Source organism: Ruditapes philippinarum, unplaced genomic scaffold (assembly GCF_026571515.1).
Source record: "Ruditapes philippinarum isolate M1 unplaced genomic scaffold, ASM2657151v2 ctg4353_1_1_1_1, whole genome shotgun sequence".
In the NCBI taxonomy this organism is placed as follows: Eukaryota; Metazoa; Mollusca; class Bivalvia; order Venerida; family Veneridae; genus Ruditapes; species Ruditapes philippinarum.
This window is the reverse complement of record NW_026858726.1, coordinates 1-24,719: the sequence shown is the minus strand read 5'-3', so window position 1 is coordinate 24,719 and position 24,719 is coordinate 1. Positions and strand designations below refer to the sequence as shown.

The 24,719-nt window shown below is 32.1% G+C and overlaps 1 protein-coding gene across 1 annotated transcript; it reads left to right on the top strand.

Annotated features, from left to right (window-relative positions):
• Window positions 1-87: 87 nt before the first annotated feature.
• On the top strand, window positions 88-24,015 carry LOC132754061 (platelet-derived growth factor receptor alpha-like; the record flags this gene model as incomplete). The annotated part of the gene is given in 16 exon segments (XM_060744648.1): window positions 88-491; window positions 2,792-2,928; window positions 3,466-3,655; window positions 4,661-4,749; window positions 5,400-5,619; window positions 6,257-6,407; window positions 9,208-9,371; window positions 11,130-11,243; window positions 15,307-15,324; window positions 17,844-17,867; window positions 20,076-20,251; window positions 20,616-20,765; window positions 21,334-21,496; window positions 22,208-22,318; window positions 22,766-23,013; window positions 23,893-24,015. Coding segments are annotated over 16 exon segments (2,094 nt in total), but the record flags the coding sequence as incomplete, so codon positions are not given.
• Window positions 24,016-24,719: the final 704 nt, after the last annotated feature.

Genomic DNA, 24,719 nt, shown 5'->3' with positions numbered 1-24,719 from the left:
CCACTAAACCTTACTTTCCCACTAGGTAGATCTATACAAAAAAAGATATATCTTTATAAGTAGTTTATGGTGAAGTGTATATCATTTCCCGCCTGTTTTTCACTAAATTGTTGTTATTTATGATAGTGTACAAATCTGCTTATACAATGCACACAGTAGGCTTTATTCAATGTAATGTTTTAAAAATCGTGACTTAAGGCTCGGCAAAAATGTATTTATAGAATTTTGCTAATACGGGTATTTTAAGATATCCAATAATGTTATTTTGAAGACATTATCGGACGAGGTTTAATATTCGATTTTTGGAGTACATGTTTGTGTTTTGACATAAAAATCATTTTAATTGCCTTAACTGATTTTTTTCTCTATATGTTTACGGCAGTGGGACAAACTTAAAACAAACAATATGTGAATTTTAAATCGAAAATAATCGCTGTTTAGGGATAGTAAAAAAGAAGTTTCTGCAATATACAAAATGGCGGCCGTTTCGGGTATGTAGTCTTGTTTATAAACAATATTTGTTTTTAATATAATTGTGCATACTTCTTGAGATGATCTCTTCATTATCAAATATGTTTTAATGTTTATGTGTTCGTGTTAAGAAAGTAAAATATTTTCACTTTTACGCAGCTTTTATGTATTAATATTTACTGTTAAACTTAACGTTTAAGCTGAAATTTATGTCCTAGCTAATGACACAGAATTTTGCAGAAGTTCTAAAACCTTAATCACGTGCCAGACAGGTATTAATGGGTATTATCTATTAGTATGTTTATAAAATTGAACGATGAAGAATGCGTTATAACTTTTAAGTTGATGTAAAGCCCCTTAAACTGTAATTGCGTGTCTGGAATGTATTTCAATCGTTAATTGTTTATTAGTATGCATGCAAAATTCTTAAAACATTTAACAGTAAAGAAAGCATTATAACTTGCAAACTTAATGCAATAACATTAGAAAATATCTATGCAAGTACAGACAAGTTAAGTGCATTAATTGTTTAACAGTACGTATATTCAATACATTTGTATTACATAAATATGCGGCTTTCATTTATACCCTTAAGCCTATATAGGTCTATGCATTTCTGTTTGCATAAACTTACACTAAATAGACACAATTTATTGTTGTATGCAAGGTAGTAAGTAGGCACATTTATTTTGTCACAGTGTACAAAACGTTAAAAAAGGTGTAGTTGTCAGATATGATACTGTTATATATAGTTATAACAGATGTGGTAGATATGTTTATGACACATTAATTGTATGTGGCTAGTTTAATAACAAGCAACCAGTAGTACAAATTGTAACACACCCTTTCCGTTCAATCTCTTTCCAGATACTGTAAACATTATTAGTATTTTGTCATCAATATGGCGCTATTGTCATAGCTTGTTAATTATGCATATAAAGAAATGAAAAATAGCATCATATTCATATTCTTCGCTCATATTTGGAGGAAGTTAGAACAAAAACGTCTCTGTAACTACTCGTAGTAATGAACGCATATGAAGTATATCAAAATATAAAAAGATACATTCCCTTACAAAATATTCAGCTACATTTTTAGAAGTCAGCGATGATTCCGTAAATGCGATAAGTACATTAGCTTTATCAATTCTTTGAATTAGGTTCTTCGATATTTTTATCAAAATTTCAACAAACATTCTACTGATCACTGTCGAATAATGCCTTATTTGCTCTCCAATGAAACCACCGGTCAGCAAATTTCATGTGATCATAAAGCAACGTGTGATAAGATTCATGTTTTTATTGTTGCAAAAAAACTGTTTAAAATACTAAAATTGTTTTAAATATTGAAATAAATTATAGCCAGATTAAGAGCGCTTGCTATCCTAAAGAACACATAAAATGTATTAGAGTCCTCTCTCCATTCGAAAATGAGTCATATGTCCCTAATACACGCAATAATGTCACGTGAATTGTTGAAAGATATACAGTTATAAATTGTACTCAAGTACACATTTTCTAAATATTTGTTTACACACCTGGAGACAAGCAGCTTTAAAAGTACAAGTTATATTGTTTAACCACGTGAGACTGACTCATATATTGATTTGTAGATATATGTACACAGTGATTTCACTTAATGGTAAAAATCTCGACCAGGACTAACAAAACAACGTGAATCTTAATTTAAGGGTAACTCCGCGAGCAAGGGCGGTTCACGTTATTCTTCCCGCCAAAATGTTATATTTTTTTAAAAGTTTAAATATTCAAGGAGAGACAATTTTATGTAAACCCTTTAGTTGTTGTCATCGTTTTTGCAAAGCATATCCTAGGGATATCGGAGAGATGTTCCGAATAATGTATAGAGTATCTATCAACGTTCTTCAATATGTACATTATTATAGACTTATAACATCAAACATGAATACGAATTGAACTCTATATATATCCTTAAAATCTATTAATTTTTAGCCAGCCTTGTGAAAAAGTTTTGTATTCTGAGATACAAACTAGAACTAGACGTTTTAAAAGCGACATAATACACGATTAGAAAGAGGAAGTTCGTTGTTCTTTAAGTTAACTGTCCTATACACGGTAGTCTTACCTTATTACAGGAATTACTCTCGATTAAAAAAACAATTTCCATTGAACCAGATTATTTTGGCGTGTTACCCCAGAAATATCAATTATTAAACTATTTCCTGCTAGAATTTTAAACCGTTTGTGTTAGAAGCGCTTAAATGCTTCTTAAATGTACATTTAATGAAAACCAATAGTTTTTCAATTAAAAACATAAATATTTCAAATATATGAATTTTCAGGTATTGCTCTCGTCTCAACATTACTGTCAGTTGCGCATGCGTCTCGTATGATTTATATAGAACCTTCCGGCAGCCCAAAACTTAATGAAAACTTTGAAATGGAATGTGAATCCTACTTTGACATGGACTTAGGAGAGGTAATATAATTATATTCTGATGATAATCTTAAAAGTTAATTGTTGTGTTATGTCCCCTATTTTTAATGAAAATATTTTTTCGGAAATTGTCTCCCCTGTATTTTATTTATAATATTTTTTTTGTGATTATCTCCCATTATTTTATTTAAATGGTATTTTTATATAGGGTTATCTCCCTTGCATTCAAAATCTTTTATTCAATCGCATTTTCTCGGCACTTTCCGTCAAACTTCAGATTAGGATAAGTTATTATGAATAATATGCTGATATATGCAGTTTGTCTTTTATTTTTGTTACCGCCCTTTTGTTTATTAGAAATATTTGCACATGCATGATTAAAAAAATCCTTATATATAAGTACATGTATATAAAATATTTAAATTATTTACTTTTTGGATATTTATTAAAATATCCGTAAATGTATTTTACTAATAAGGTTAATTGAATTTGTAAAATATTAATCCTAAACATTTATTTGCTTATCCCTTTAAACCGGGAATCCTTTGTTACGGTGAATTATGGTTTGCCCAGTTTCAGGTTTTCTGGCATAAGAACGGCAAATATAAGTATTTGTCGGCAACAGACAGAAGTCCTCCATACTATTTTCACGATTCATCCTTAGGCATACGAAGTCTGTCTGCGCATGATCAGGGGAACTATACATGTTCTATCTACTACAATAGTGCTTTTAACTATAGTGACGTCTATGAACTATACCTTGGTCTAGGTACGTTTGTTACATCTAATTCTTAGTAGTAGGACATTTACATCATCATCATCATCATCATCATCATTATCATCATCTTCATCATCATCATTATCATCATCATCATCTTCTTCTTCTTCTTCCTTAACTTCTTCTTCATCATCATCATCATCATCACCATCACATCATCATCATCTTCATCATCTTCGTCATTATCATCATCATCATCTTCATCATCATCATCATCTTCTTCTTCTTCTTCACCTTCCTTAACTTCTTCTTCATCATCTTCTTCATCATCTGCATTTTAATCATGATAATGATCGTCAATTTTTAAACATTAGTATGATTAGCCCCATAAGATAAATAGTATTTCTAATTGAACAATAATTTTATGAATATAATTTACTTCATCTATAAAACTTATCATCATCATCATCATCATCACCATCATCATCATCATCATCCTTGCTAAGTATTATTTCTGTTTTCACGATAATATGTTCACTTGCATGCCTCACAAGCACATTGCATTCTTCCGCTTGAATACATTTAAAATGAGGTAAATATTTGTGCACCCAGGATTCAAACACACAAACAAGTCACGTTTTCCATTGATGGTGCATACGGTATAGATCGCTATTTTGAAATAAGAAATTATTATAATTCAAATGCATTCCATGATTTAGATATGAAATAAATATTAATTAATGTCTCCACAAAAATATAAAATCATGTGTGACGATTTGTTTGAAGAACAAATTTATACATTAAACCGGATATTTTTGCAAATCAGATCTTGTCACAGTTACATAAGCTTTCAAGATTGATAGTTTGATTAAATAATGCACGTTTTTATCGTGCATATCTTTAAAATGCAGAAATTTAAATTAAACGCATAGGAAAAAAGTGTTCAACCTTCACTTTTTATACTTTTAAAACTGATGATAAATCCTGTAAACACTTCCTTTCCCTATAATGAACATGTTTTATGATTGTTGCATATGATTTTTGTGACTTCTTCAGCGCCAGACCTCTATCTAGCTGATAGAAATAAAGTTCAAGTTGGTGACGAAGTTAAATTTGTGTGCAGCCTTATAGCCGTTCACCGACAGGTAAATAAACCTTTCGCCAGCTGGCGGCAACAGATTATGCGCATGCGCGGACCAGCGCAGACCACGAGCAGCCGGCACATCCATGCCGCCTGACCATGGTCTGCACTGTCTGTTCTTTAATCAGTTTATATTTTACGATTTTCTTAAAAATGATGAATGATTTAGTCCAGAGTGAAAGATGGACGAGTCTGTTAAAGATATTGAGCAATATAACACACAAGTATCATTAAATTTTCTTATTCTTAACGAGAAAATTAAAATTATTCCAAATTAATGTAAATATTATGTAATGATTTTATGTCATTTGATGTGATTTGTATGAATAGCAGCCATTTGCTGAATATTGTATCAATGGAATTCAATTCAATTGATATTTATGCACAAGTGACACACAAAAAGTGAATGATCGGTGCATAAACGTGAAAATTCGATGTAGCTCTAGAGTTTTGGTCATCAATAGTAATTTTTTGTAAAGAGTTATTATCTCTCTTCCTGTGCCGAAAAGTTGCGCAATAAATACGACCGAAAACGTCTTTAAAAAAACTTATAATGTACAGAGGAATGTCTATAAATGATACGGTAACAATTCAATTTTACATCTGCTCAAATAAAATGTGTGAAACATAGTTATTATTTCATCTCTATTTCAGCTTAATTGGGTGTTTAAAAGTGACGTCACACAAGATATACTAGACCCGGCCACTTACAACAGAACTATGGGCTTTGTGAGAGAATATCAATTTACTAATGATACAGGGTCGTTTTTAGAAATTCATTTACGAAATGTTAGAGTAAAACAGTCTGGAACTTATTCCTGCTATACGGACAAAGAAAGAATTGTTCACGGGGATGAAGAACTTATCGTTAAAGGTAATTAGCAACTGAAATATAAAAAAAAATCAGAATGAACTCTAACAAATGAACATTTGGCATGCTGATTATTTTATACATGATTTTTCTTTTGTGAAAACGGCGATAATGGAATTCAAATAGTCTACAAAAATGACTTTTTGAAGTGTTGACGAACAGTTTGTACCCACGATTAAATATGAAATTGTAGGAGAGCGTTTTGCTTGCTGGTTAAGTAAAATGCGTCTTGTGCAACCATTGGGTCGTGGGTTCAAGCCCTTATAAGCCTAAAGGGGTTACATACATACTTCCTAATATGGGATCAGTACTGGGTTATTCCAGGGAGCCGACAAGCAAAGCTATAATCACAACCGAGCTTAAATAAATACAATTGCGTAATCTTAAAAGAATATTATATTATATGACAAAAACAATGAAATACCGACATAAAACATTTGGGTGTATTTTTATGAGGGGGTTGTTGTTGTTTTGTTTATTTGTTTGATTTTGTTGTTGTTTTTGTTGTTGTTGTTGTTGTTGTTGTTGTTGTTGTGGGCAACGATATGGCAGCCATGAACTTTATTAGTTATGGCTCAACCTATTTTTTAATGAAATTTTCTTTAAGTTTGAAATTAAATCGTTATATTAATTTATTTAGGCTATGAGCTGTACTGTGAAAAGTCGGAGGTTCGAGCTGTGGTTGGCAGTGATGCCGTGATCACGTGCTATGTTTACAGCAGTGACAAGCAGAGAAAAGATTACATTCAATTCATAGAGAACATGAAGGTCATTGATAGCTTCACACAAAGGTTTGATCTAGTTTTATCTCGCAGATAAATGATATTGATAAATTTTAGAACACGTTTTTTTAAACGTGCAAAATGCAACATTTCAGTTATCGTTGTATCTTTCACTAAACAGTGTCAATCTTTGCTTAAATGTTATTTATTTCTGCATTTCACCAGCTTTAAACCCTATCATTAACAGACACGAAATAAAGATCAAATTTCTTGCATTATTCGACATATCTTTGCAGTGTGAACAATACCAAACTTTTAATTAGATAGAAATTGAGGCTTATATATGCGTAGTTATGAAAATGCAAATTAAATTGACAATTTTTGAACGGTATTTTCTTCTTATTAACGTACTAAGCCTTATACACAACTTAAAATTTCATTATTATCCCCCGCCGAAAGAAATAGTCTCCGTCCGCCTGTCTTTCCACCCGTCCTTCCGTCCGACATTTTTGTCCGGAGCATATCTCAAAAAGTATTTGAGGTATCAACTTAAAACTTCATAGGTGGATAGATCATATTGAGGAGGAGTGCAGTGCTTAAAAATGATAACTCTACTTTACATAATTTTTCAGTTATTGCCCTTTGTTACTTTTCAAACTTAATTTTTGTCCAGAGCATAACTCAAAAAGCCTTTGAGATATCACCATGAAACTTCATGGGTGGATAGATCTCACTCAGGAGATGTGCAGTACACAAGAATGACAACTCTACCCTTCAGTACTTTTGAGTTATTGCCCTTTGTTATTTTTCATACTTTATTTTTCAACTTAGTGGGGTATAACTCAAAAAGTCTTTGAGATGTCAATATGAAACTTCATAGGTGGATAGATCTTATTGAGTAGGAATGTTGTGCATAAGAATGATAACTCTACCTGTTTTAACATTTGAGTTATTGCCTTTTGGTATTTTTTGATAGTTTTTGTTCAGAGCTTATCTCAAAAAGTGTTAGAGGTATCAGCTTGAAACTTCATAGGTGGATAGACCATATTAAGGAGGAGTACAATGCACAAGAATGATAACTCTACCCTGTATAATTTTTCAGTTATTGCCCTTTGATATTTTTCAAACTTAATTATTGTCCAGAGCATAACTCAAAAAGTCTTTGAGATACCAACATGAAATTTCATGGGTGAATAGATCTCACTCAGGAGGTGTGCAATGCACAAGAATGATAACTCTACCCTTCATAATTTTTGAGTTATTGCCCTTTGTTATTTTTCATACTTAATTTTTCTCCTGATCGGAGCATAACTCAAAAAGTCTTTGAGATGTCAACACGAATTTTTATAGGTGGATAGATCTTATTGAGGAGGAATGCTGTGCACAAGAATGATAACTCTATCCTTTATAATGTTTGTTGCCCTTTGTTATTTTTAGCTCACCTGTCACAAAGTGACAGGGTGAGCTTTTGTGATCGCTTTTCGTCCGGCGTCCGTCCGTCCGTCGTCCGTCCGTCCGTAAACTTTTACTTTAAATGACATCTCCTCATAAACCACTAAGCCAATTTCATCCAAACTTCACAGGAATGTTTCTTTGGTGGTCACCTTTAAAAATTGTTCAAAGAATTTAATTCCATGCAGAACTCTGGTTGCCATGGCAACCGAAAGAAAAAACTTTAAATATCTTCTCTAAACAAACCCTAAGAGCTAGAGCTTAGATATTTGGCATGAAACATCTTCTAGTGAGTGTCTATCAAGTTTGTTCAAATAAAAGCCCTGGGGTCAAATTGGCCCCGCCCCAGGGGGTCATTGATTTTCCCTATATGCACATAGTAAAAACTTAAAATATCTTCTTTTAAAGAACTCAAAAAGCTAGAGCTAAGATATTAAGCATGAAACATGTTCTAATGGGTGTCTACCAAGTTTGTTCAAATAAAAGCCCTGGGGTCAAAATTGGCCCCGCCCCAGGGGGTCATTGATTTTCCTTACATGTATATAGCAAAAACTTAAAAAATCTTCTTTGAAAAAACCCAAATAGCTACAGTTTAGATATTAAGCATGAAACATCTTCTAGTGAGTGTCTACAAAGTTTGTTCAAATGAAAGCCCTGGGGTCAAAATTGGCCCCGCCCCGGGGGTCATTGATTTTCCTTATATGTGTATAGCAAAAACTTAAAACTCTTCTGTGAAAAAACCGAAATAGCTAGAGTTAACATATTAAGCATGAAACAACTTCTAGTTAGTGTCTACAAAGTTTGTTCAAATAAAAGTCCTGGGGTAAAAACTGGCATCGCCCTAGTGGTGTCATTGTTTTTAACTATATGTGTATAGTAAAAACTTTAAAAAAAATCTTCTTTGAAAAAGCCCAATGAGCTCAGAGCTTAGATGTTTAGCATGAAACATCTTCTTATGAGTGTCTACCAAGTTTGTTCAAATAAAAGCCCTTGGACTAAAATTGGCCCTGCCAGGGGGGGGGGAGGCCTATATACAGGTGAGCGACCTCAGGGCCATCATGGCCCTCTTGTTCATACTTTTTGTTCCGGAGCTTATCTCAAAAAGTGTTAGAGGTATCAACTTGAAACTTAATAGGTGGATAGATCTCATTGAGGAGGAGTGCAGCACACAAGAATGATAACCTACCCTGCATTATTTTTCAGTTATTGACCTTTGTTTTTTTTCAGCCATTAGTATTCACATAGGTTTCAAATCTGTAATCTCTTCAGCCATCAGTTTTCATTACAAAAGAACCTTTTTAGATTGAATTATTCTGCTTTACTTCATATACATTCTCACAATGAGCAAACACATTCGGCGGGGGATTGCCATGCTAACATGGCTCTTGTTTCAATTGTTTTTGTTGTTGTTTTTAAGGGTGTCGATTGACATTGATGACAAAGATGCCTTAACAACTTACGTACGTTTCAAACTAATGAATGTCAACGAGAATGATGATCAGAGATCCATAAAAATCAAACTGAAAAATATCGTGTATGTTGCACCCGTAATCGTTCGGCTTACCGTGTTACGGACTCCAGGTAAAAGCTTTCTTCATACCGGTTTATCATTTTGCAATATGTTGATTCTGAATGTTATTTTAAATTTGAAGAGAAAGACCTGAGCAATTGAAGTTTAAACAAATCGAAATAATAATGGGAAGGTTATAAGTCTGAGCTAAATACACGGATTGGCGATACCGACGGAAATACCGAAAGACACTTTTAATCCGGAAAAAATCATAAGTAACCTAACTGTGCAATCTAAAAATACTTTTAAAAAACAGTTTAAATTGACAAACTTTTATAGGCGGTTTTATAAATATTTCATTAATATGCAAAAATACATTAAAATTATAAACTTAATCGAAATATTCCTCATTTGGTGATTTTCGATATTTTCATGCGCATGAGTTTATAGGAAAACGTCAACTTAATTGGTGGTATTGTTGTTTTGGGCAAAATTTGTAACTTAATACTGAAATTTTATAAACAGTGTAAAATAATTTCGCAGGAGGAAATATGCTTAAACAAAAATTAAATATCTGAGAAACCTAACCAAACAGTAAAAGAACTTAAAAATCTGAGAAACTAAAGAAAAAACTCCTTTAGATTAATTAAAAATTAGACGCGTATACCATTTCAGAAAATTTTATTTATACATGTATTAGAATGGCCAATGAGTTTCCCAGTTTTCAAATGAACATTGAAAAGTTTACATATTCAGTTCACCCCTGTCTAAATTACAGGAAGTCAAACTTAATTTAGACGACCTTCGGCCGAAAAATAGATCTACATATTTTGTTTAGCTTTGAGATGTTTTGACAATCACCTCTCTTTTCTTAAACAAAATAAGCGCAAACACCAAATAAGCCTGGCCATTTTTATGCATGTTTTAAACATCATTGAATTTATTTAACAAAACGTTTTAAGCTGTTCAAGCCATCATTGTACCTCGACATGCAATAAGCGTTCATAGGATAGTGACTTTTATTACTCCGACGCTTATTACATAATGTTTCGCTTAATTTCATTGGCTTAAATGTGTTCACAATAATGATGGCTTGGATATCTTGACGTTTCATTTGCATTTGCTTGCTGTATAATATCGCATGCACACACTCTTTAACCATGAACCTGCTGGAACCGGAAATTATAAGCCTTTGCCACCTGTATAGGGTCAGGCCAATCGGTACCCATCAGGCAAAGTGCAAATTTGTAACATCGTTTTTCATTGGATAACTGTATAGTTGATATTATTAGTTATAAAGATTTTGACAGGTTAAATGGTCCTTTATAAACGGCTGTTTGGAAATATAGACCGAGCTGCCAGGTGAGGGTAATCTCGTTTATATAGGTCATATAACCTGTCAGGAATATTCATAACGAATTTATAATACAGCAAACTTCCCTTTTTTTAGTTTTATATACACGGCTGCTTTTAATTTATGGAGATATCTCTTTTTTCTAAAAACAGGAAGCTTCCCGTATTAGATATTCGTTATAAAGATTCCTGACAGGTTATATATCCGTATATAAACTGTTGTTTGCAATATAACTGTTCATATAGAGTCATATAACCTGTCAAAACTTTTATAACTTATAATATACGGTTAGCTGTTGATCATATTGAAATTCCTTAAACTTTTAATTCAAAGCAGGGCAAATTCATAACACAATTCGGCAGGTTAAAGGTTAAAGAATAACAATTTTCGGGAAGTTTTTGCTGCACATAAGGTTTTCACTTCAACTGAATTTGTATATCATATAATTTGTATGTTCTTTACACATTGTTTATAGACAGCCGACAGTGTGATTGCCCGAAGGATAAACTGTGTGATTCGGCTAACAACTGTGTTTGCCCGATAGGATTAACTCCCCGCCAAGGAGGAAAGTGCGGCTCTGAAACGCCCGGTAACATTAATTAATTAATTAATGATTTTATAAAATTGTTTTCTTTTCGCGTAAATCTCACATGCAGTTTGTGATTATTATTCCTGAAGAGCACTTTTGTGTAGAATGGTTAATGAAAACAGCTATTTAGATATTTCATTTATGTTGTCTGCAAATTTGTGCTTATTGCGTTTTTTAAAGGTAATTTACTATGTTTTCGAGGCATCAGTTGAACAAACAGTTTCAAGCAGAAATTCCTTCACAAATCAGTTTAAAATTGTCGTCGTTTCAAAACACATCTCAACAGCTGCGCAAATAACGGTCTTCTGTTGAAAGGTCAGATATGTAACATCTCTGATACAAAAATAAATTTATAGCATTTTATTTCAGTCATGAAAGGAAACAATGAAATTGCTATGATAATGATCGAACAAGTCAATTCTAAAACTGGTCTTTTGCCAATTTGTCAAATATGTCACACTGTGTCAAATTACTTTCTACAAACCTTTATATTTTGTTTAAAAACAGCGCTTGCTTGTAGTTAATATAGATGTTTTTTCAGTATCAATTAATATGCTGGTATATATGAACAAAATAGAATGTCCTCAAATTTAAAATCAGAGAAATAATCACAGTAGAATAATCGAATATGAATGCGGAAAAATCTATAATTTATGCTTCTGCTTTAAAATGTACCTGCACCACTCTTTTCTGTTGCTGATATAACGCTTATTGCATTCACTCAAATGCTTACATAAAGTGGAGCTCATTCATATGCACAGTTACGTGTTTTTAGTTTCTATAAATAGTTTTTGTTACTGTAAATAGATATTTGTTACTGTAAATAGTTTTTTTTGTTACTATAAATAGTTACAGGCATCTTTTTCTTTCGCTTATGTGCTTAGTTGCTAATTTTGTACATCTTTGCAATAAACTCTTTATGTAGCTTTTGTCAAGAATATGAAACATTCGTCATATTTGCTGGTAATGTGAATAACAAAAATTTAATTATTTATTATCGTATAAGTTACTTTGCTTTTTCTATATATTCATCTGTCCTTGCATCTTAACAGACACGCGTTCTTTATGCTATTTATATTTTTAACATACTTACTAACTTTTCATACAGGCAAACATCACCGCGGAGGTATTTTTATTTCTTATTCTTATAAGCATGACTTTCCTCAATGTTCTATAAATGGTAACATAGTGGTTATAAATAGTAATATCTAAACTGTACACGAAATTGCATGTGCTGGAAAGAATTGTAAAAATCATATTTGACAAAGATACAAGAACTTGAAACTTGCATGCCATATTGCCAATGGTTATATTTCGCGGCGGATTCTTCAATGCAAATAAAGCAAACATTGTGACATATGAGCCGCGCCATGACAAAACCAACGTAATGCGTTTCCGACCAGCATGGATCCAGACCAGCCTGCGCATCCGCGCAGTCTGATCAGGATCCATGCTGTTCGCTTACAAACCCTATAACAAGTAGAGAAACTGATAGCGAACAGCATGGATCCTGATCAGACTGCGCGGATGCGCAGGCCGGTCTGGATCCATGCTGGTCGCAAACCCATTACATGTATGTTGGTTTTGTCATGGCGCAGCTCAAATTTCTTTATGATACATGCATGAAAATGGTGAGAAACGATAAGTATAAGCGTAAAAAAGGAAAATGAAAATATATAAGGTTGGTTGCGATGTATGGCCAAAATTTAAATTTAGAGCTGAATGAACCAATTCGATTGTATTGTTTTTAATTATCATTGTTGAGTTTTGAAATCTTGATATTTTTTTAAAATTCTTGTCTGCAATAATTGCAGATCTTGTAAAGTTTCTATGCGTGCATGAAAACAGTGAGAAAAGGCGACCTAACTTTGTTTAGAAATTCAATATCTTACAATGTAAGACTTGTGACTTTTAAAAAATTGTATATGTTTGTAAAACAGTTTCATTCTTATGAAGATACAAAAAATAACATGTTCATTCGATTCAGGGGCAAAGAAGAAAACAAGTAACTCCGGTAAAGAGTATGGAGAAAATAGCATTTTCACCTTTTTATTTGTCAAGCACACGTTATTTGCCCATTTACCCTTGCTAATCCATTTTCCAGTTAACTTTTTTATAACAAACTGTCTTACAGATATATATATAATCGATAAGCAAAAATGTTTCCCTTTAAAAATGTTTTACACCTTAGAGCCTAATTTTTTATACTTTATAGTTTTTATTTGTTTGGGTCGTCAGACTCGTGTATAGTCTTCTTCAGGCCGTTTACATAATTATAACTTCACCGTGGCCGAGGGGTTTGCACGCTCGCTTAAGAATCGAGATGTTTTTTAAATTGTTTAAGTCAAATAAACATTGAATTGAATATCAGTGTTGCAATTAGTCTTATTGCCAATTTACTACAGTTAAAACACTGGAAAGCATTGCTGGCATTATACAAAAACAAATTGGTTTATAATCTCACAACCTTCACCTTTCTGACATTCTGAGACCCAAAGAAATTCAGCGCATTCTGTGCTTTGATTTAATCATATTATCAACTGATTATTACTTACGTTTTAATGACAAAAATGTTGCCAATTCAATTATTTGCTGGTAATGTGAATAACAAAAATTTAAGTATTTAATATCGTATAAGTTACTTTGCTTTTTCTATACATTCATCTGTCATCGCATTTTAACAGACACGAGTTATATTTTTAACATACTTACTAACTTTTCATACAGGCAAACATCACCGCGGAGGTATTTTTATTTCTTATTCTTTTAAGCATGACGTTCCTCAATGTTCTATAAATAGTAACAGAGTGGTAAAATCTAAACTGTACACGAAATTGCATGTGCTGGAAAGAATTGTAAAAAACTATTTGACAAAGATATGCATAGAATACAAGAACTTGAAACTTGCATGCTCTATTCCCAATGGTTATATTTCGCGGCGGATTCTACAATGCCAATAAAGCAAAAATTGTGACAAATGTCAGAACGGTGGCTTCTATAAATGAGCCGTGTCATGACAAAACCAACATAATGGGTTCGCGACGAGCATGGACCCAGACCAGCCTGCGCATCCGCGCAGTCTGATCAGGATTCATGCTGTTCGCTTACTAACTCTATTACAAGTTGAGAAACTGACAGCGAACAGCATGGATCCTGATCAGACTGCGCGGATGCGCAGGCTGGTCTGGATCCATGCTCGTCGCAAACCCATTATGTTAGTTTTGTCGTGACGCGGCTCATTTCTCTTTTTTATGAAGATGTATGCAAAATATTTTTTCATAATTATGCATGTCCATTTTACTTTTTCTTTGCTAATATCATTAATTTTGGCATTTTTTTGTCTGTCATTTATCATTTATTTATCATTTTTTTATCTATTTATATAAAAAAAGACTAGAATTTCCTTTGAATTTATGCAGATGCTTTGTTAAAAATATCTTGCAAACTTTGACCCTCAGTTTATTTGCTTTTTTATACAAAATTTTTCTTTTTCTTGTCGCTACCTATTATATTTAGAAAATCCAATGATATTTAATTCGCAGACAATGGCAAAATACCAATTTATCAATTTCTTTTTGGTACTAAATGAAAAAAAATCATCAACGGAAATTAAGAACGTCACCTGTGATTGTTGAACGTGGCAAACTCCTACAGTCAATTCCCAGCACTGAACGTTAATTAAAAGCTGTCGTTCCCCCAAAAGTTCTGGGTCGGAACAAAAAAAAATTCATGCAAGATTTTATATCTAAACTACTATGTAGCTATATCCTATGAAAAATAATTACCAGGAACAAAAGCAAAATTAACAACGTAGAAATATTAACGGAAAAATAGCATATCTGTCTTTTCCTCAATTAAGGAAATTTATTTTGTACTTAAGTATAATTCGTGTGATGGTGCTTCTACTGTTACAATCTATTCTTATAAGTAAGATATTTGCTTGGAAAAAAAAGTTCAACGAGTCCGACACGCAAATCGTTATTCTCTGGACAAAATGATTAACTGAAGTACATTGTATATAAGCAATTCAATAGGCACGGGAATATGTTTATTTTATTCGCAGATTCCACCACAGATGCAGGTAAGATATCACGGTTTTCTTGGAGCTTTGTAAATGAATTATTTTGATAATTAAGTACATGCAATTACTTTTTTAACAAAGTCATTGTAAAGTTTTGCAAACCTTAAAGTTTGTATAAGCTCAATATGACAATGATATATAATATAAACAAAGATTCTAATCGCAGCAGAGATAAACTTTGTGCTGTTTTATATCAAATATGTTCTCCAACGCTTTGCCGTTTCAACAACACGTTGATGTGACGTCATGGAAATGACGTTATATTCGAAACGTTGGGTAGCGATGATATAGAATTTCATTTACATTAATGCTTTTATTTATGTACGCATTAAAACTAACAATGCAAAAATCGATATTTCAGTCATATATGAAATCGATATTATGGGATTGGATCTAATTTATTTAATATTTATTCATATTCTTCGTATATTTTAAACGCGTTTTTGTTTCATTGGTTCTTATTGTTGCAGTTAGATATATCAGGGCTTTAGATTACAATTTGTAATGCATATCCTTGGCTCTATGTTTAAACTTGTAATTTCTTATTCTAGTTCTCTTTATTTTTCATAATTGCGTTTTTATTGCGCCACAATTCCTTACAAATATTTTATTAGATTGGTGAATATTTGTTAAATCTTTGTGCTTTGGTCATTAGCAGGGAACAATTTTAATAAAATCTTATTTGATTGGTCAATGCATTCTTAAGAATCTGTACCCGATTGGTCAAAATTAAAGAACTTATGCATAAAGCTCTTTTTGGATTGGTCAATGTTATAAAACTTATAAAGTGATACCGGATTGGTCAAAATTATAGGAGAAGAATCTAAAAATAAATATTATCATATCTTTAACTCTTTCAAGTAATGTCGATTTATTTTTAAACGCTTCTTGTCAATAAAAAGTGTACTAGCAAATATAACATGTACTATATATTTATCTTATATCCTGGACCAACATCAAATAATTGCATCTTCAAGTAGCTATATTGACTTATTAAAACCCATATCTTGCTGAAATTATGAAATGGATTTGTCCTACTTTGCATTTGGAACAGTCCATCTAAAATTAAGGGAATTTCAATATCAAAATACTTTAAAGGGGCTAGCCTGATTGTAAAGATGCACAAGCTTGCACGGCTCTATACTGATGACAAAGACTTCCGGTTTCAGCAGGATAAGTGGGTATACTGTGCTCCTCTTAGTTCACGGTACTTAACGCTTTGAAGCAAGAAAGAAAACAAAACATGAAACGTGTGGTACAAAAATTGTCATAAGCTGTAACATATAGGTATTTTTTGTTGTATGACTCAAGGAAACAACAATATATTTAGTCAATGAGCCAGACGTAGACCATATGTCGGCCATTTTGAAAAAAAGTATGTTATCATTTCAATCGCGGTAATGGTGTTTATTTCAGTTTTTTCATGTTTCAGTTAAAATTTCTACATGTTATTTTGCATAATTTGAAATATTAAAAGTATGTTTACATTATACCTCATTTTTTTCAACGAACAAGAACATTTAGAAAATGATGATTGTTTCAGACGTATGCACAAATTTAATGGACTATTGTTGCTTTTTGCAGAAGTTTGTAAAATGTTGTTCTGTTTTACGTAAAAATCTATAGATTTAAAATATTTTGCACAAAACCTTTGTTGTTTAGGTGTTTGAATAAAATATGTCAATTCTGACCAATTATAACGCTGGTCATATGAAAATATGCCATTACCGTGAAATAAGTGATGACGCGGAATTAGTGATGTTGAGTATAAATGGTATTCAGCTATAATTGGTGGAGTACAAATGAGCCGCGCCATAACAAAACCAACATAATAGGTTTGCGACCAGCATGGATCCAGACCAGCCTGCGCATCCGCGCCGTCTGATCAGGATCCATGATGTTCGCTTAAAGATCCTATAACAAAGCGAACAGCATGGATCCTGATCAGACTGCGCGGATGCGCAGGCTGGTCTGGATGCATGCTGGTCGCAAACCCATTATGTTGGTTTTGTCGTGACGCGGCTCAAATGTTTAAATATAAAAACTACATACAATCACGCTATATTTGGTATTAAAACATCAAAACTTGATAATAATGTATTTTTTTTAAATATTCTGAGATAGCTTTAACAAAAATATGTCTATGATATTCAACGAAATAAATTATACGTTCCGAACTGAAATTGTAATAGGTTTAGCTTACATTATCCGCTTCACCGGAAGTCACTGCAACATTGTTCTTTAAATTTAGTAACCTTTGTTCAAAGTTCTTTTTACAAGATACGAACAAATAAATTTTTAATCAATTACGGACATCAAAGTATAGCTTGATACCTGGAACATTATTAATGCACGTATTTTACAATCTAATGTAATGGGCATACTGTTTAAACATTTTTTATAACATATTTCTCTTATATTGTGAGCTTGATTAATTTTATCTGTAACTTATTTCTGTTGTGCTATAAACTATTCATAACTGTATATATGTATGGTTTAAAATTTGATACCATAAACAGGGTCCTCTGAAGAAGATATGTATGGTATGAACATATACATGTATATCTAGTTACTCTAAAGCTTTGAGTTCTTCTCTAATCTTATCTTTTCTACATATCTCCTAGGCTTAAGCTTTCCTCTAACGTGTGTTTTTGTCCTTTATATATAATTATACCAAATGTGGTGCTTTCTGAAGTGTTGACGTGGTCTGAAATCTTTTTAATTAATGCATTTACTAATTATGCAGTAATGCTGGGTGGTAAATTTGATATAGAGAAAATGATTGTTAGGTGGTATTTTGCAAACCGTCTTGTGTTGTTGTTTTTTTTTCTTCTGTAATACACAGTAAAAAACGAGTGGTTTATATCCATTGCGAATTATTTTCTTAAGCACACACCTGCGAAGAAATTGCACATTTTTTAATTCTTATTTACACACGCATTGAGCGATATTTTTTATACACTGTATTTCTCTCATACTGTGTAATTAGTACTTGTAATGATCATATTTTGTAGATATTTTGAAATGTATTTTTTTAGATGTTTGTAATTTTATTGGTTTCATTTTTCATTTATTATATATAGTTGCTGCGTATAGAAAACAGAAGTAGAAGTTAGGTCACGCTGTTTTTCCATTATTGTGTAAAAATGACCTAAAATTGAAAATTGGTCTAACGCAATAAAATTTAATCGGGATTAGAAATCGATTAAGATATATTTCTGACTCTGCAAGTCTATTTCTTTATCTGTTGAATATTTTCTGTTTTAAGTACCCCGGTTGATCTATGAAAGAATTTTAAATTTTATGTTATCAGACTTTTGGACTTCGGTGGAACTCCTTTAAACATTAGTCTGCTTTGCGGCGACAGAATCTATTCATGCAACCAGTGCCGACCAAGATCTACCGGCACGGCACGGATCATTCCCGCCGACATAGCATGGTCTGCACTGATCGCTTTCTAGCCAATATACATTGTAAATTTTGAAATTCTTCTAAAATAATTAATGGTTATGTCCCGTTTAAGATATGGACAATTCTATTTAAGATATTTAGCGGTTGTGTATCTCATCTCATGAAATATATGTTTTATTTGTAACCTTTTATTGCTGCATGTTTTAGCTAGTCCTCCGGCATAGGGCCAGATCAGGTCCTTTAGCATCTCTATTCAATCTTACTAAACTTTATATTGTTGACTTCTAAATTTTGCGCGGTTGGTCTGACTCCATACTGACAGCAAAGGCGTATCACTTCCGGTTTCTGCAGCAGGTTATGGATTAAGTCTTTTAATCTAATAATGAACATTTCTTAATTGAAAGCAGGTTAGGTCAGTAAAATAAATTAAGCAGAATATGGGTTAAAGGAAACGTTACCTTTTGTAATTATACTGCACGTTTTGTAACGGCGATTTTTATTGGATAATTGAGGCGTTTATATTATCTATACAGTATATGTACGTTTATGAATGATTTTATTTAATCAAGAAAAGGAGCTTTGCAGTGTTTTGAAATCGGGATAAAAATAATTTTTGACAGGTTAAATGGTCGTTATGTCAAAACAATAAAAGTTGTTGGCTATTTTCAAACGCTTTTAGTTTTATATGGTAAAATCAGCCTATATCGTTTAACCCGTCAAAAATCATTATGTATACATGTACTTGGTAATATAATTATATGGAAGTCATGGGGATAAGTGCTATGTTGTAAATAGATAAAACCAATAGTTATTTGTATACTTAGAGTATACGATTTTGCATGCGTAATTTTTGTATATATTATTTGGTCTATCTGTCTATCATAATTATTTTTTAGATCTACCAATAACCTTTTCCATAGAGTGATTTGTTTTAAAACATTTCTTTTATTTTTGCATTTTATATTATGTAATTCAGGAATAAATTCTTTCTTTTAAAATTTATTCTTAAAAGGTTTGCATGGTGATAATTTGTGAGTAGCAAAATGAAAGTATAGACAAAAGATCGTATAAATTCGGCGGTATCCGTCATTTCCTGCATTTTAAATTTGAGTGATATATATATATGTTCTGCTCTGTGTCATACTGACGCTTTTTGGTCTTTTTATAAATACGGAAATTGTCGAAATGTAACGGACTTTGCCGAATGTTTCATATAATCAATTAATTAATGTAAAAAGGGAACCTTAACACTGCATTTATAGTTATTTTTAATTAATAAAAATATGTTTTATTATATCATATCATTATTAATATATATTATATAATTATTATATTATCAGATGGGCCAGACGAAGAATGGAAACCGATGGGTAACAAGGGAAATAATAAAGTCGTCGTTAACCATAATTCTGTTGCCACAATTGTGGGCTCTACAATGGGATCTCTCGGCGTTGTTTTGATTGCGCTCGTCTGCTTTATTTGTTACAAACGACGGAAAAAGGCAAAGGAAAATAAGGTATTTCACCAGTTTTAAAGCGATCAGTGATTTTAGCGTCGTATTATGTGCACATTTAGTTAATAATAATTAAAACAAAACGGGCGGTATCGTAAAAGCGTATATGTTATCAATCAATCTATTTCAAAATTCAAACAACGAATTTTAAAGATTTGCCCTCTGCTGTTTGCTACAATCCATGCTGTCTGACTAGGCTTAATACTGTAGGCTACACAATTCCTGTATGTTCGTCTTCTTTCTTTTGTAAGAAATCACCTTCGCTAGAAATTGACCGTTCCGAATTCAAAACTGGACAAGTTCATCATAAAAATTTACATAGGGGTGTAAGGGTTGCAAAATGTACTAAACACATGCTCTTTAACAGCTACAGATGGCTGTACATTATACAGACCCGAGTTATATTTACCGGTATGAGTACCATTCGGAGGCTGATCTCATCAAAGATAATCCAACATTTAACAACCCCGGGTACCAGCTGCCTCCACCAAGACCTAAAGTGTCTCTCAGGAAAGAGGTAACAGACATCATGATCTCATTTATTCATTTATTTATTCATTCATTTAATTTATTTATTTATTTATTTATTTATTTATTTATTTATTTATTTATTTATTTATTTATTTATTTATTTATTTATTTTTGAAAAAGAAAACAAACAATAATGCATAGCCAATGTATTATCCATGTTATTGGATCAAATTGATGCCGTGCATAATTGATAATTAACATTAAAAAATGAATTTCAACATTGAAGGTGTAACCTTAATTGTCATCTTTCAGATAATAATAATTTTCCACATGTATATTTCTAGAAGTACAGCACAATCTCTTCAGAGAGCCCCTCTTGAGACCAAATTCCTCTTTACAACAACAGTATCAATTCTCCTTAACGTATGACTTCATTTATTTAACCTGCCTAGAATGAAACTGCCCAGCAACGATCCAACTTTTTGTTTTGTCTCCACAAGGGTGATTTTGTAGACTGCGAAAGGCGTATAATATATATATGGGCAACCAAAAATATTTTCTGGTTTACAACATTATCGATATGTTTAGATTCACTGACATTTGTTTTTCTTCAGAATACGTATGTGTCTTTCAAAGAACGCCTTGAGTTCCCTAGAGAAAAGCTACAATTAGGTGTAGATCTAGGGGAAGGTAGATTCGGTAAAGTTATCCAAGCACGTGCAATGAACATTTCCGGCACCGGTAACTGGGAAAAAGTAGCTGTAAAGACATGCAGAGGTAAATGTTTATAATTTTAATAGGTTCAGTGTAACGGTTGCCTGGTGGTTAAAGTAACTGCCCCTCAACCAAGGGAGTGTGGAAGGGTTCGAGCATTATACGGGCCACTATTATGTCTCATCATTTGATACCAGTATTGGGTAGTTCAAGGAAGCGAACTCGAATGTGATAAATACAAGTTGCAAGAACTTGTAACATAATCGAACACAAATACATATGTGTAAATAAAAAAAAAGCTTTTATATTCTTTATTAGTTTAAACAGGATTTCCTCACGAAATTAATACTCCAGTACAGTGTGATAGCAATGTTGTATTCCTTATTATATATTAAGTAAGTAAGTAATTATGGTGATGACATTTTGCTAGTTTTGTTGCTTTTTTAAACTGTTAGCCATGCTGTGTACTCGATCATGTTTCTTCATGTCCCAAAACTCGTTTTTATAGGTAAGGACCAACTCTGGTTTTGAATTAAGTAAATTAAAAAGCCAATGAAATCAAAATCAGACATTATATAACTTTAGAACACAAGGGTAAAATATTAAACGAATAAAAAAGGGTTTCTTTGTTTATATGATAGAAATTAACGATAAACGGTAAGCTTAAGTGATAATTTAACATATCATAAACTTCATGGCTCGATTTTAAATAACAATTCTTAAATATGGAGTACATAAGTCATTTCATATCTGTAAAATATCGTGTATTTGTAGGGACAGCTACAGACTCGGAGAAACAAGATTTATACTCAGAACTTGAGATTATGAGAAAATTACCAAGCCATCCGAATCTGGTGGCATTGTTGGGCTGTTGCTCTAAAACAGGTGATAAATTCCGTCCATCCCGTCCACGTTTGTGACACTACGAACCATTTGAGTTAGCTATTAAAGAAAGATTTTGATGTAGTCGCTTAAGTGCTTTAATTTTTTTGTAATATTTTATCGTAGATTACTTTTCTGTTCTTTACTATTGATCCTAATATCATTTTCCTGAACGAGTTTCATAAAAGTTACTATCAAATGATTAATCATTCTAGATCATATGTTAATATATAAGAGATAAGTTTTTATCTACGTCTGTGTATGTTTTAATTCTTACATATTTTTCATTTCACAGTATAACATATAAATCGTTCAACAGTCTGAAATCATTTCACGTACCGATGTAATTATCTCATTTTTTTTGTACTTTATTCCTCATTATAATTTTGGGATATATAAATTGCTTCCATGTAAAATTGTCTTTTAATTTTCCCTTTATTTCTTCTTCAGATCCGTTGTTGATAATTTTGGAATATGTGCACCGGGGAAGTTTACTAAATTACTTACGAAAATGTCGTCCTAGCAGTGTTATATCCCGAAGTTCTGTAAATACAGTGTCCACCTCAGCTAGTTTGATCTCTCGCAGCTCCATGACCGCATCGTCTGCTAATTCCAGTTTTATGCAACCACGTGCAAAAGATTTGTCAATATTTGCTTTACAGATTGCACGTGGCATGGCCCACGTGGCTTCATGTGGCGTGAGTAAAATCATTACATTTTATTTTAATGATTACGTTAATCCCACAAGTGTAACCACTGAGTTATTTAAGGAACCTTTGAAATATGTTTTAAACATAGTAACGATTCTTTATCTAATGGAGACAGATAAATTGAAAGTTAATGTAAAACTAATGTGACAATGAGTCTGTTGGGATTTGATAACTATGAAAGTTTTATCTGAAATTTAATTGTGTTTCCATTTACATGTATTTCACGGTGGCAAAATATATGTATTTTTACAAGTGTTTTTTCTCAAAGTCCCCAGTATAAAATGATTCACTCATATTATTGTTAATAAATGCTATTATCGTGATGCTTTCATCTGTTAGTTATTTTAGAACAATGCATGCATTTTTGTCGCTATAAATAGATTGAATTCACTGCATTATTTTATCACATGCTTTCCAATGAAATAATTAGATATCACCAGGGTCTTTCAAATAGAATTTATTTCAAAATATTTGAAAGACCCTTATATCACTTACATCAGTGATATATTTATCATATCATACAATTTAAAAAGAAGAGAAATATTAGGTATTGATTTTTGGTTCCCTATTCTCTACTTTAAAACTGATATATTATTCTACATGCCAATGAGATATAAATCATACCACACACTTTGACACTGAGTGAAATATAGGTTCTTTTGTTGTTGTTGTTTTTTGTTCCCGGCCTATCTGTCGAACGAAATAACGAAGTAGAAGGCAAAGAAAAATATCGTATGAAATAAGCGTCACTTTGCGCCATGCTAAACTTATCTTACTGTTACAAAAAAAATCTTTATGTTCTTAGTGAGATATATTTCATATAAACACAGTAACAAAATAAATATCCCCTGTATCTTTACATTACAGATAATACATCGTGATTTGGCAGCTCGTAACGTTTTGTTAGACACTGATTTCACGTGCAAAATTTGTGATTTTGGTCTCGCACGTGATGTCGAGGGTGTTGATGTATATGAACGCACGTCAAAGGTAATGGTTGGAATTAAATATTTCTTCACTATCTTTTAAAAAATGTTGACCAATCTGTGGTTTTATTTATAAGAACTTTTTAGACGGAATGTGGTTTTCAATTTAACTTGTGTTTTAACACTAATTTGCTGTTTTCTATATTTACCAAATTTTCAAAATTTATTGACAGCTCAAGGCCTAACTAGGCATTCGACAATAAATTTTGTTTTAAAAAAATATATAGAGGATATTCAAGTTTTTTCTATAAATACATGATTTATTTTCATCAAGTGGTATGAAAATAAATATTTCATGAGTGGCGGTAGCCACGAGTGAAATATGGTAATTTTCATGCCACAAGATGAAAATAAATCATGTATTTATAGAAAAAACTTGAATTTTCTGTTTATTATATACATTTTTCTCTTTTTTGCGATAACATTTAAAAGACTTTCCCTTAAATTTTGTGTACTGGCAGAATTTAAAAGAAAGTAGTCCGGCAAGACACCAGTGAAAATACGGAAAATATGTTTCACTGCAGTGAAAAATAAATTTTTACAGTGAAAGTACGGAAAATGAAAATACGCATTTTATTTCATCAATATTTCTCAATATTTCATTTAGAAGTATATAATAAATAACAATATTTAGTTTATGGAAAAAAATACAAGCTTTTTTTCTTTCTTGAGTCATAAAGATATAAGCAATTTATATTAAATAAGGTT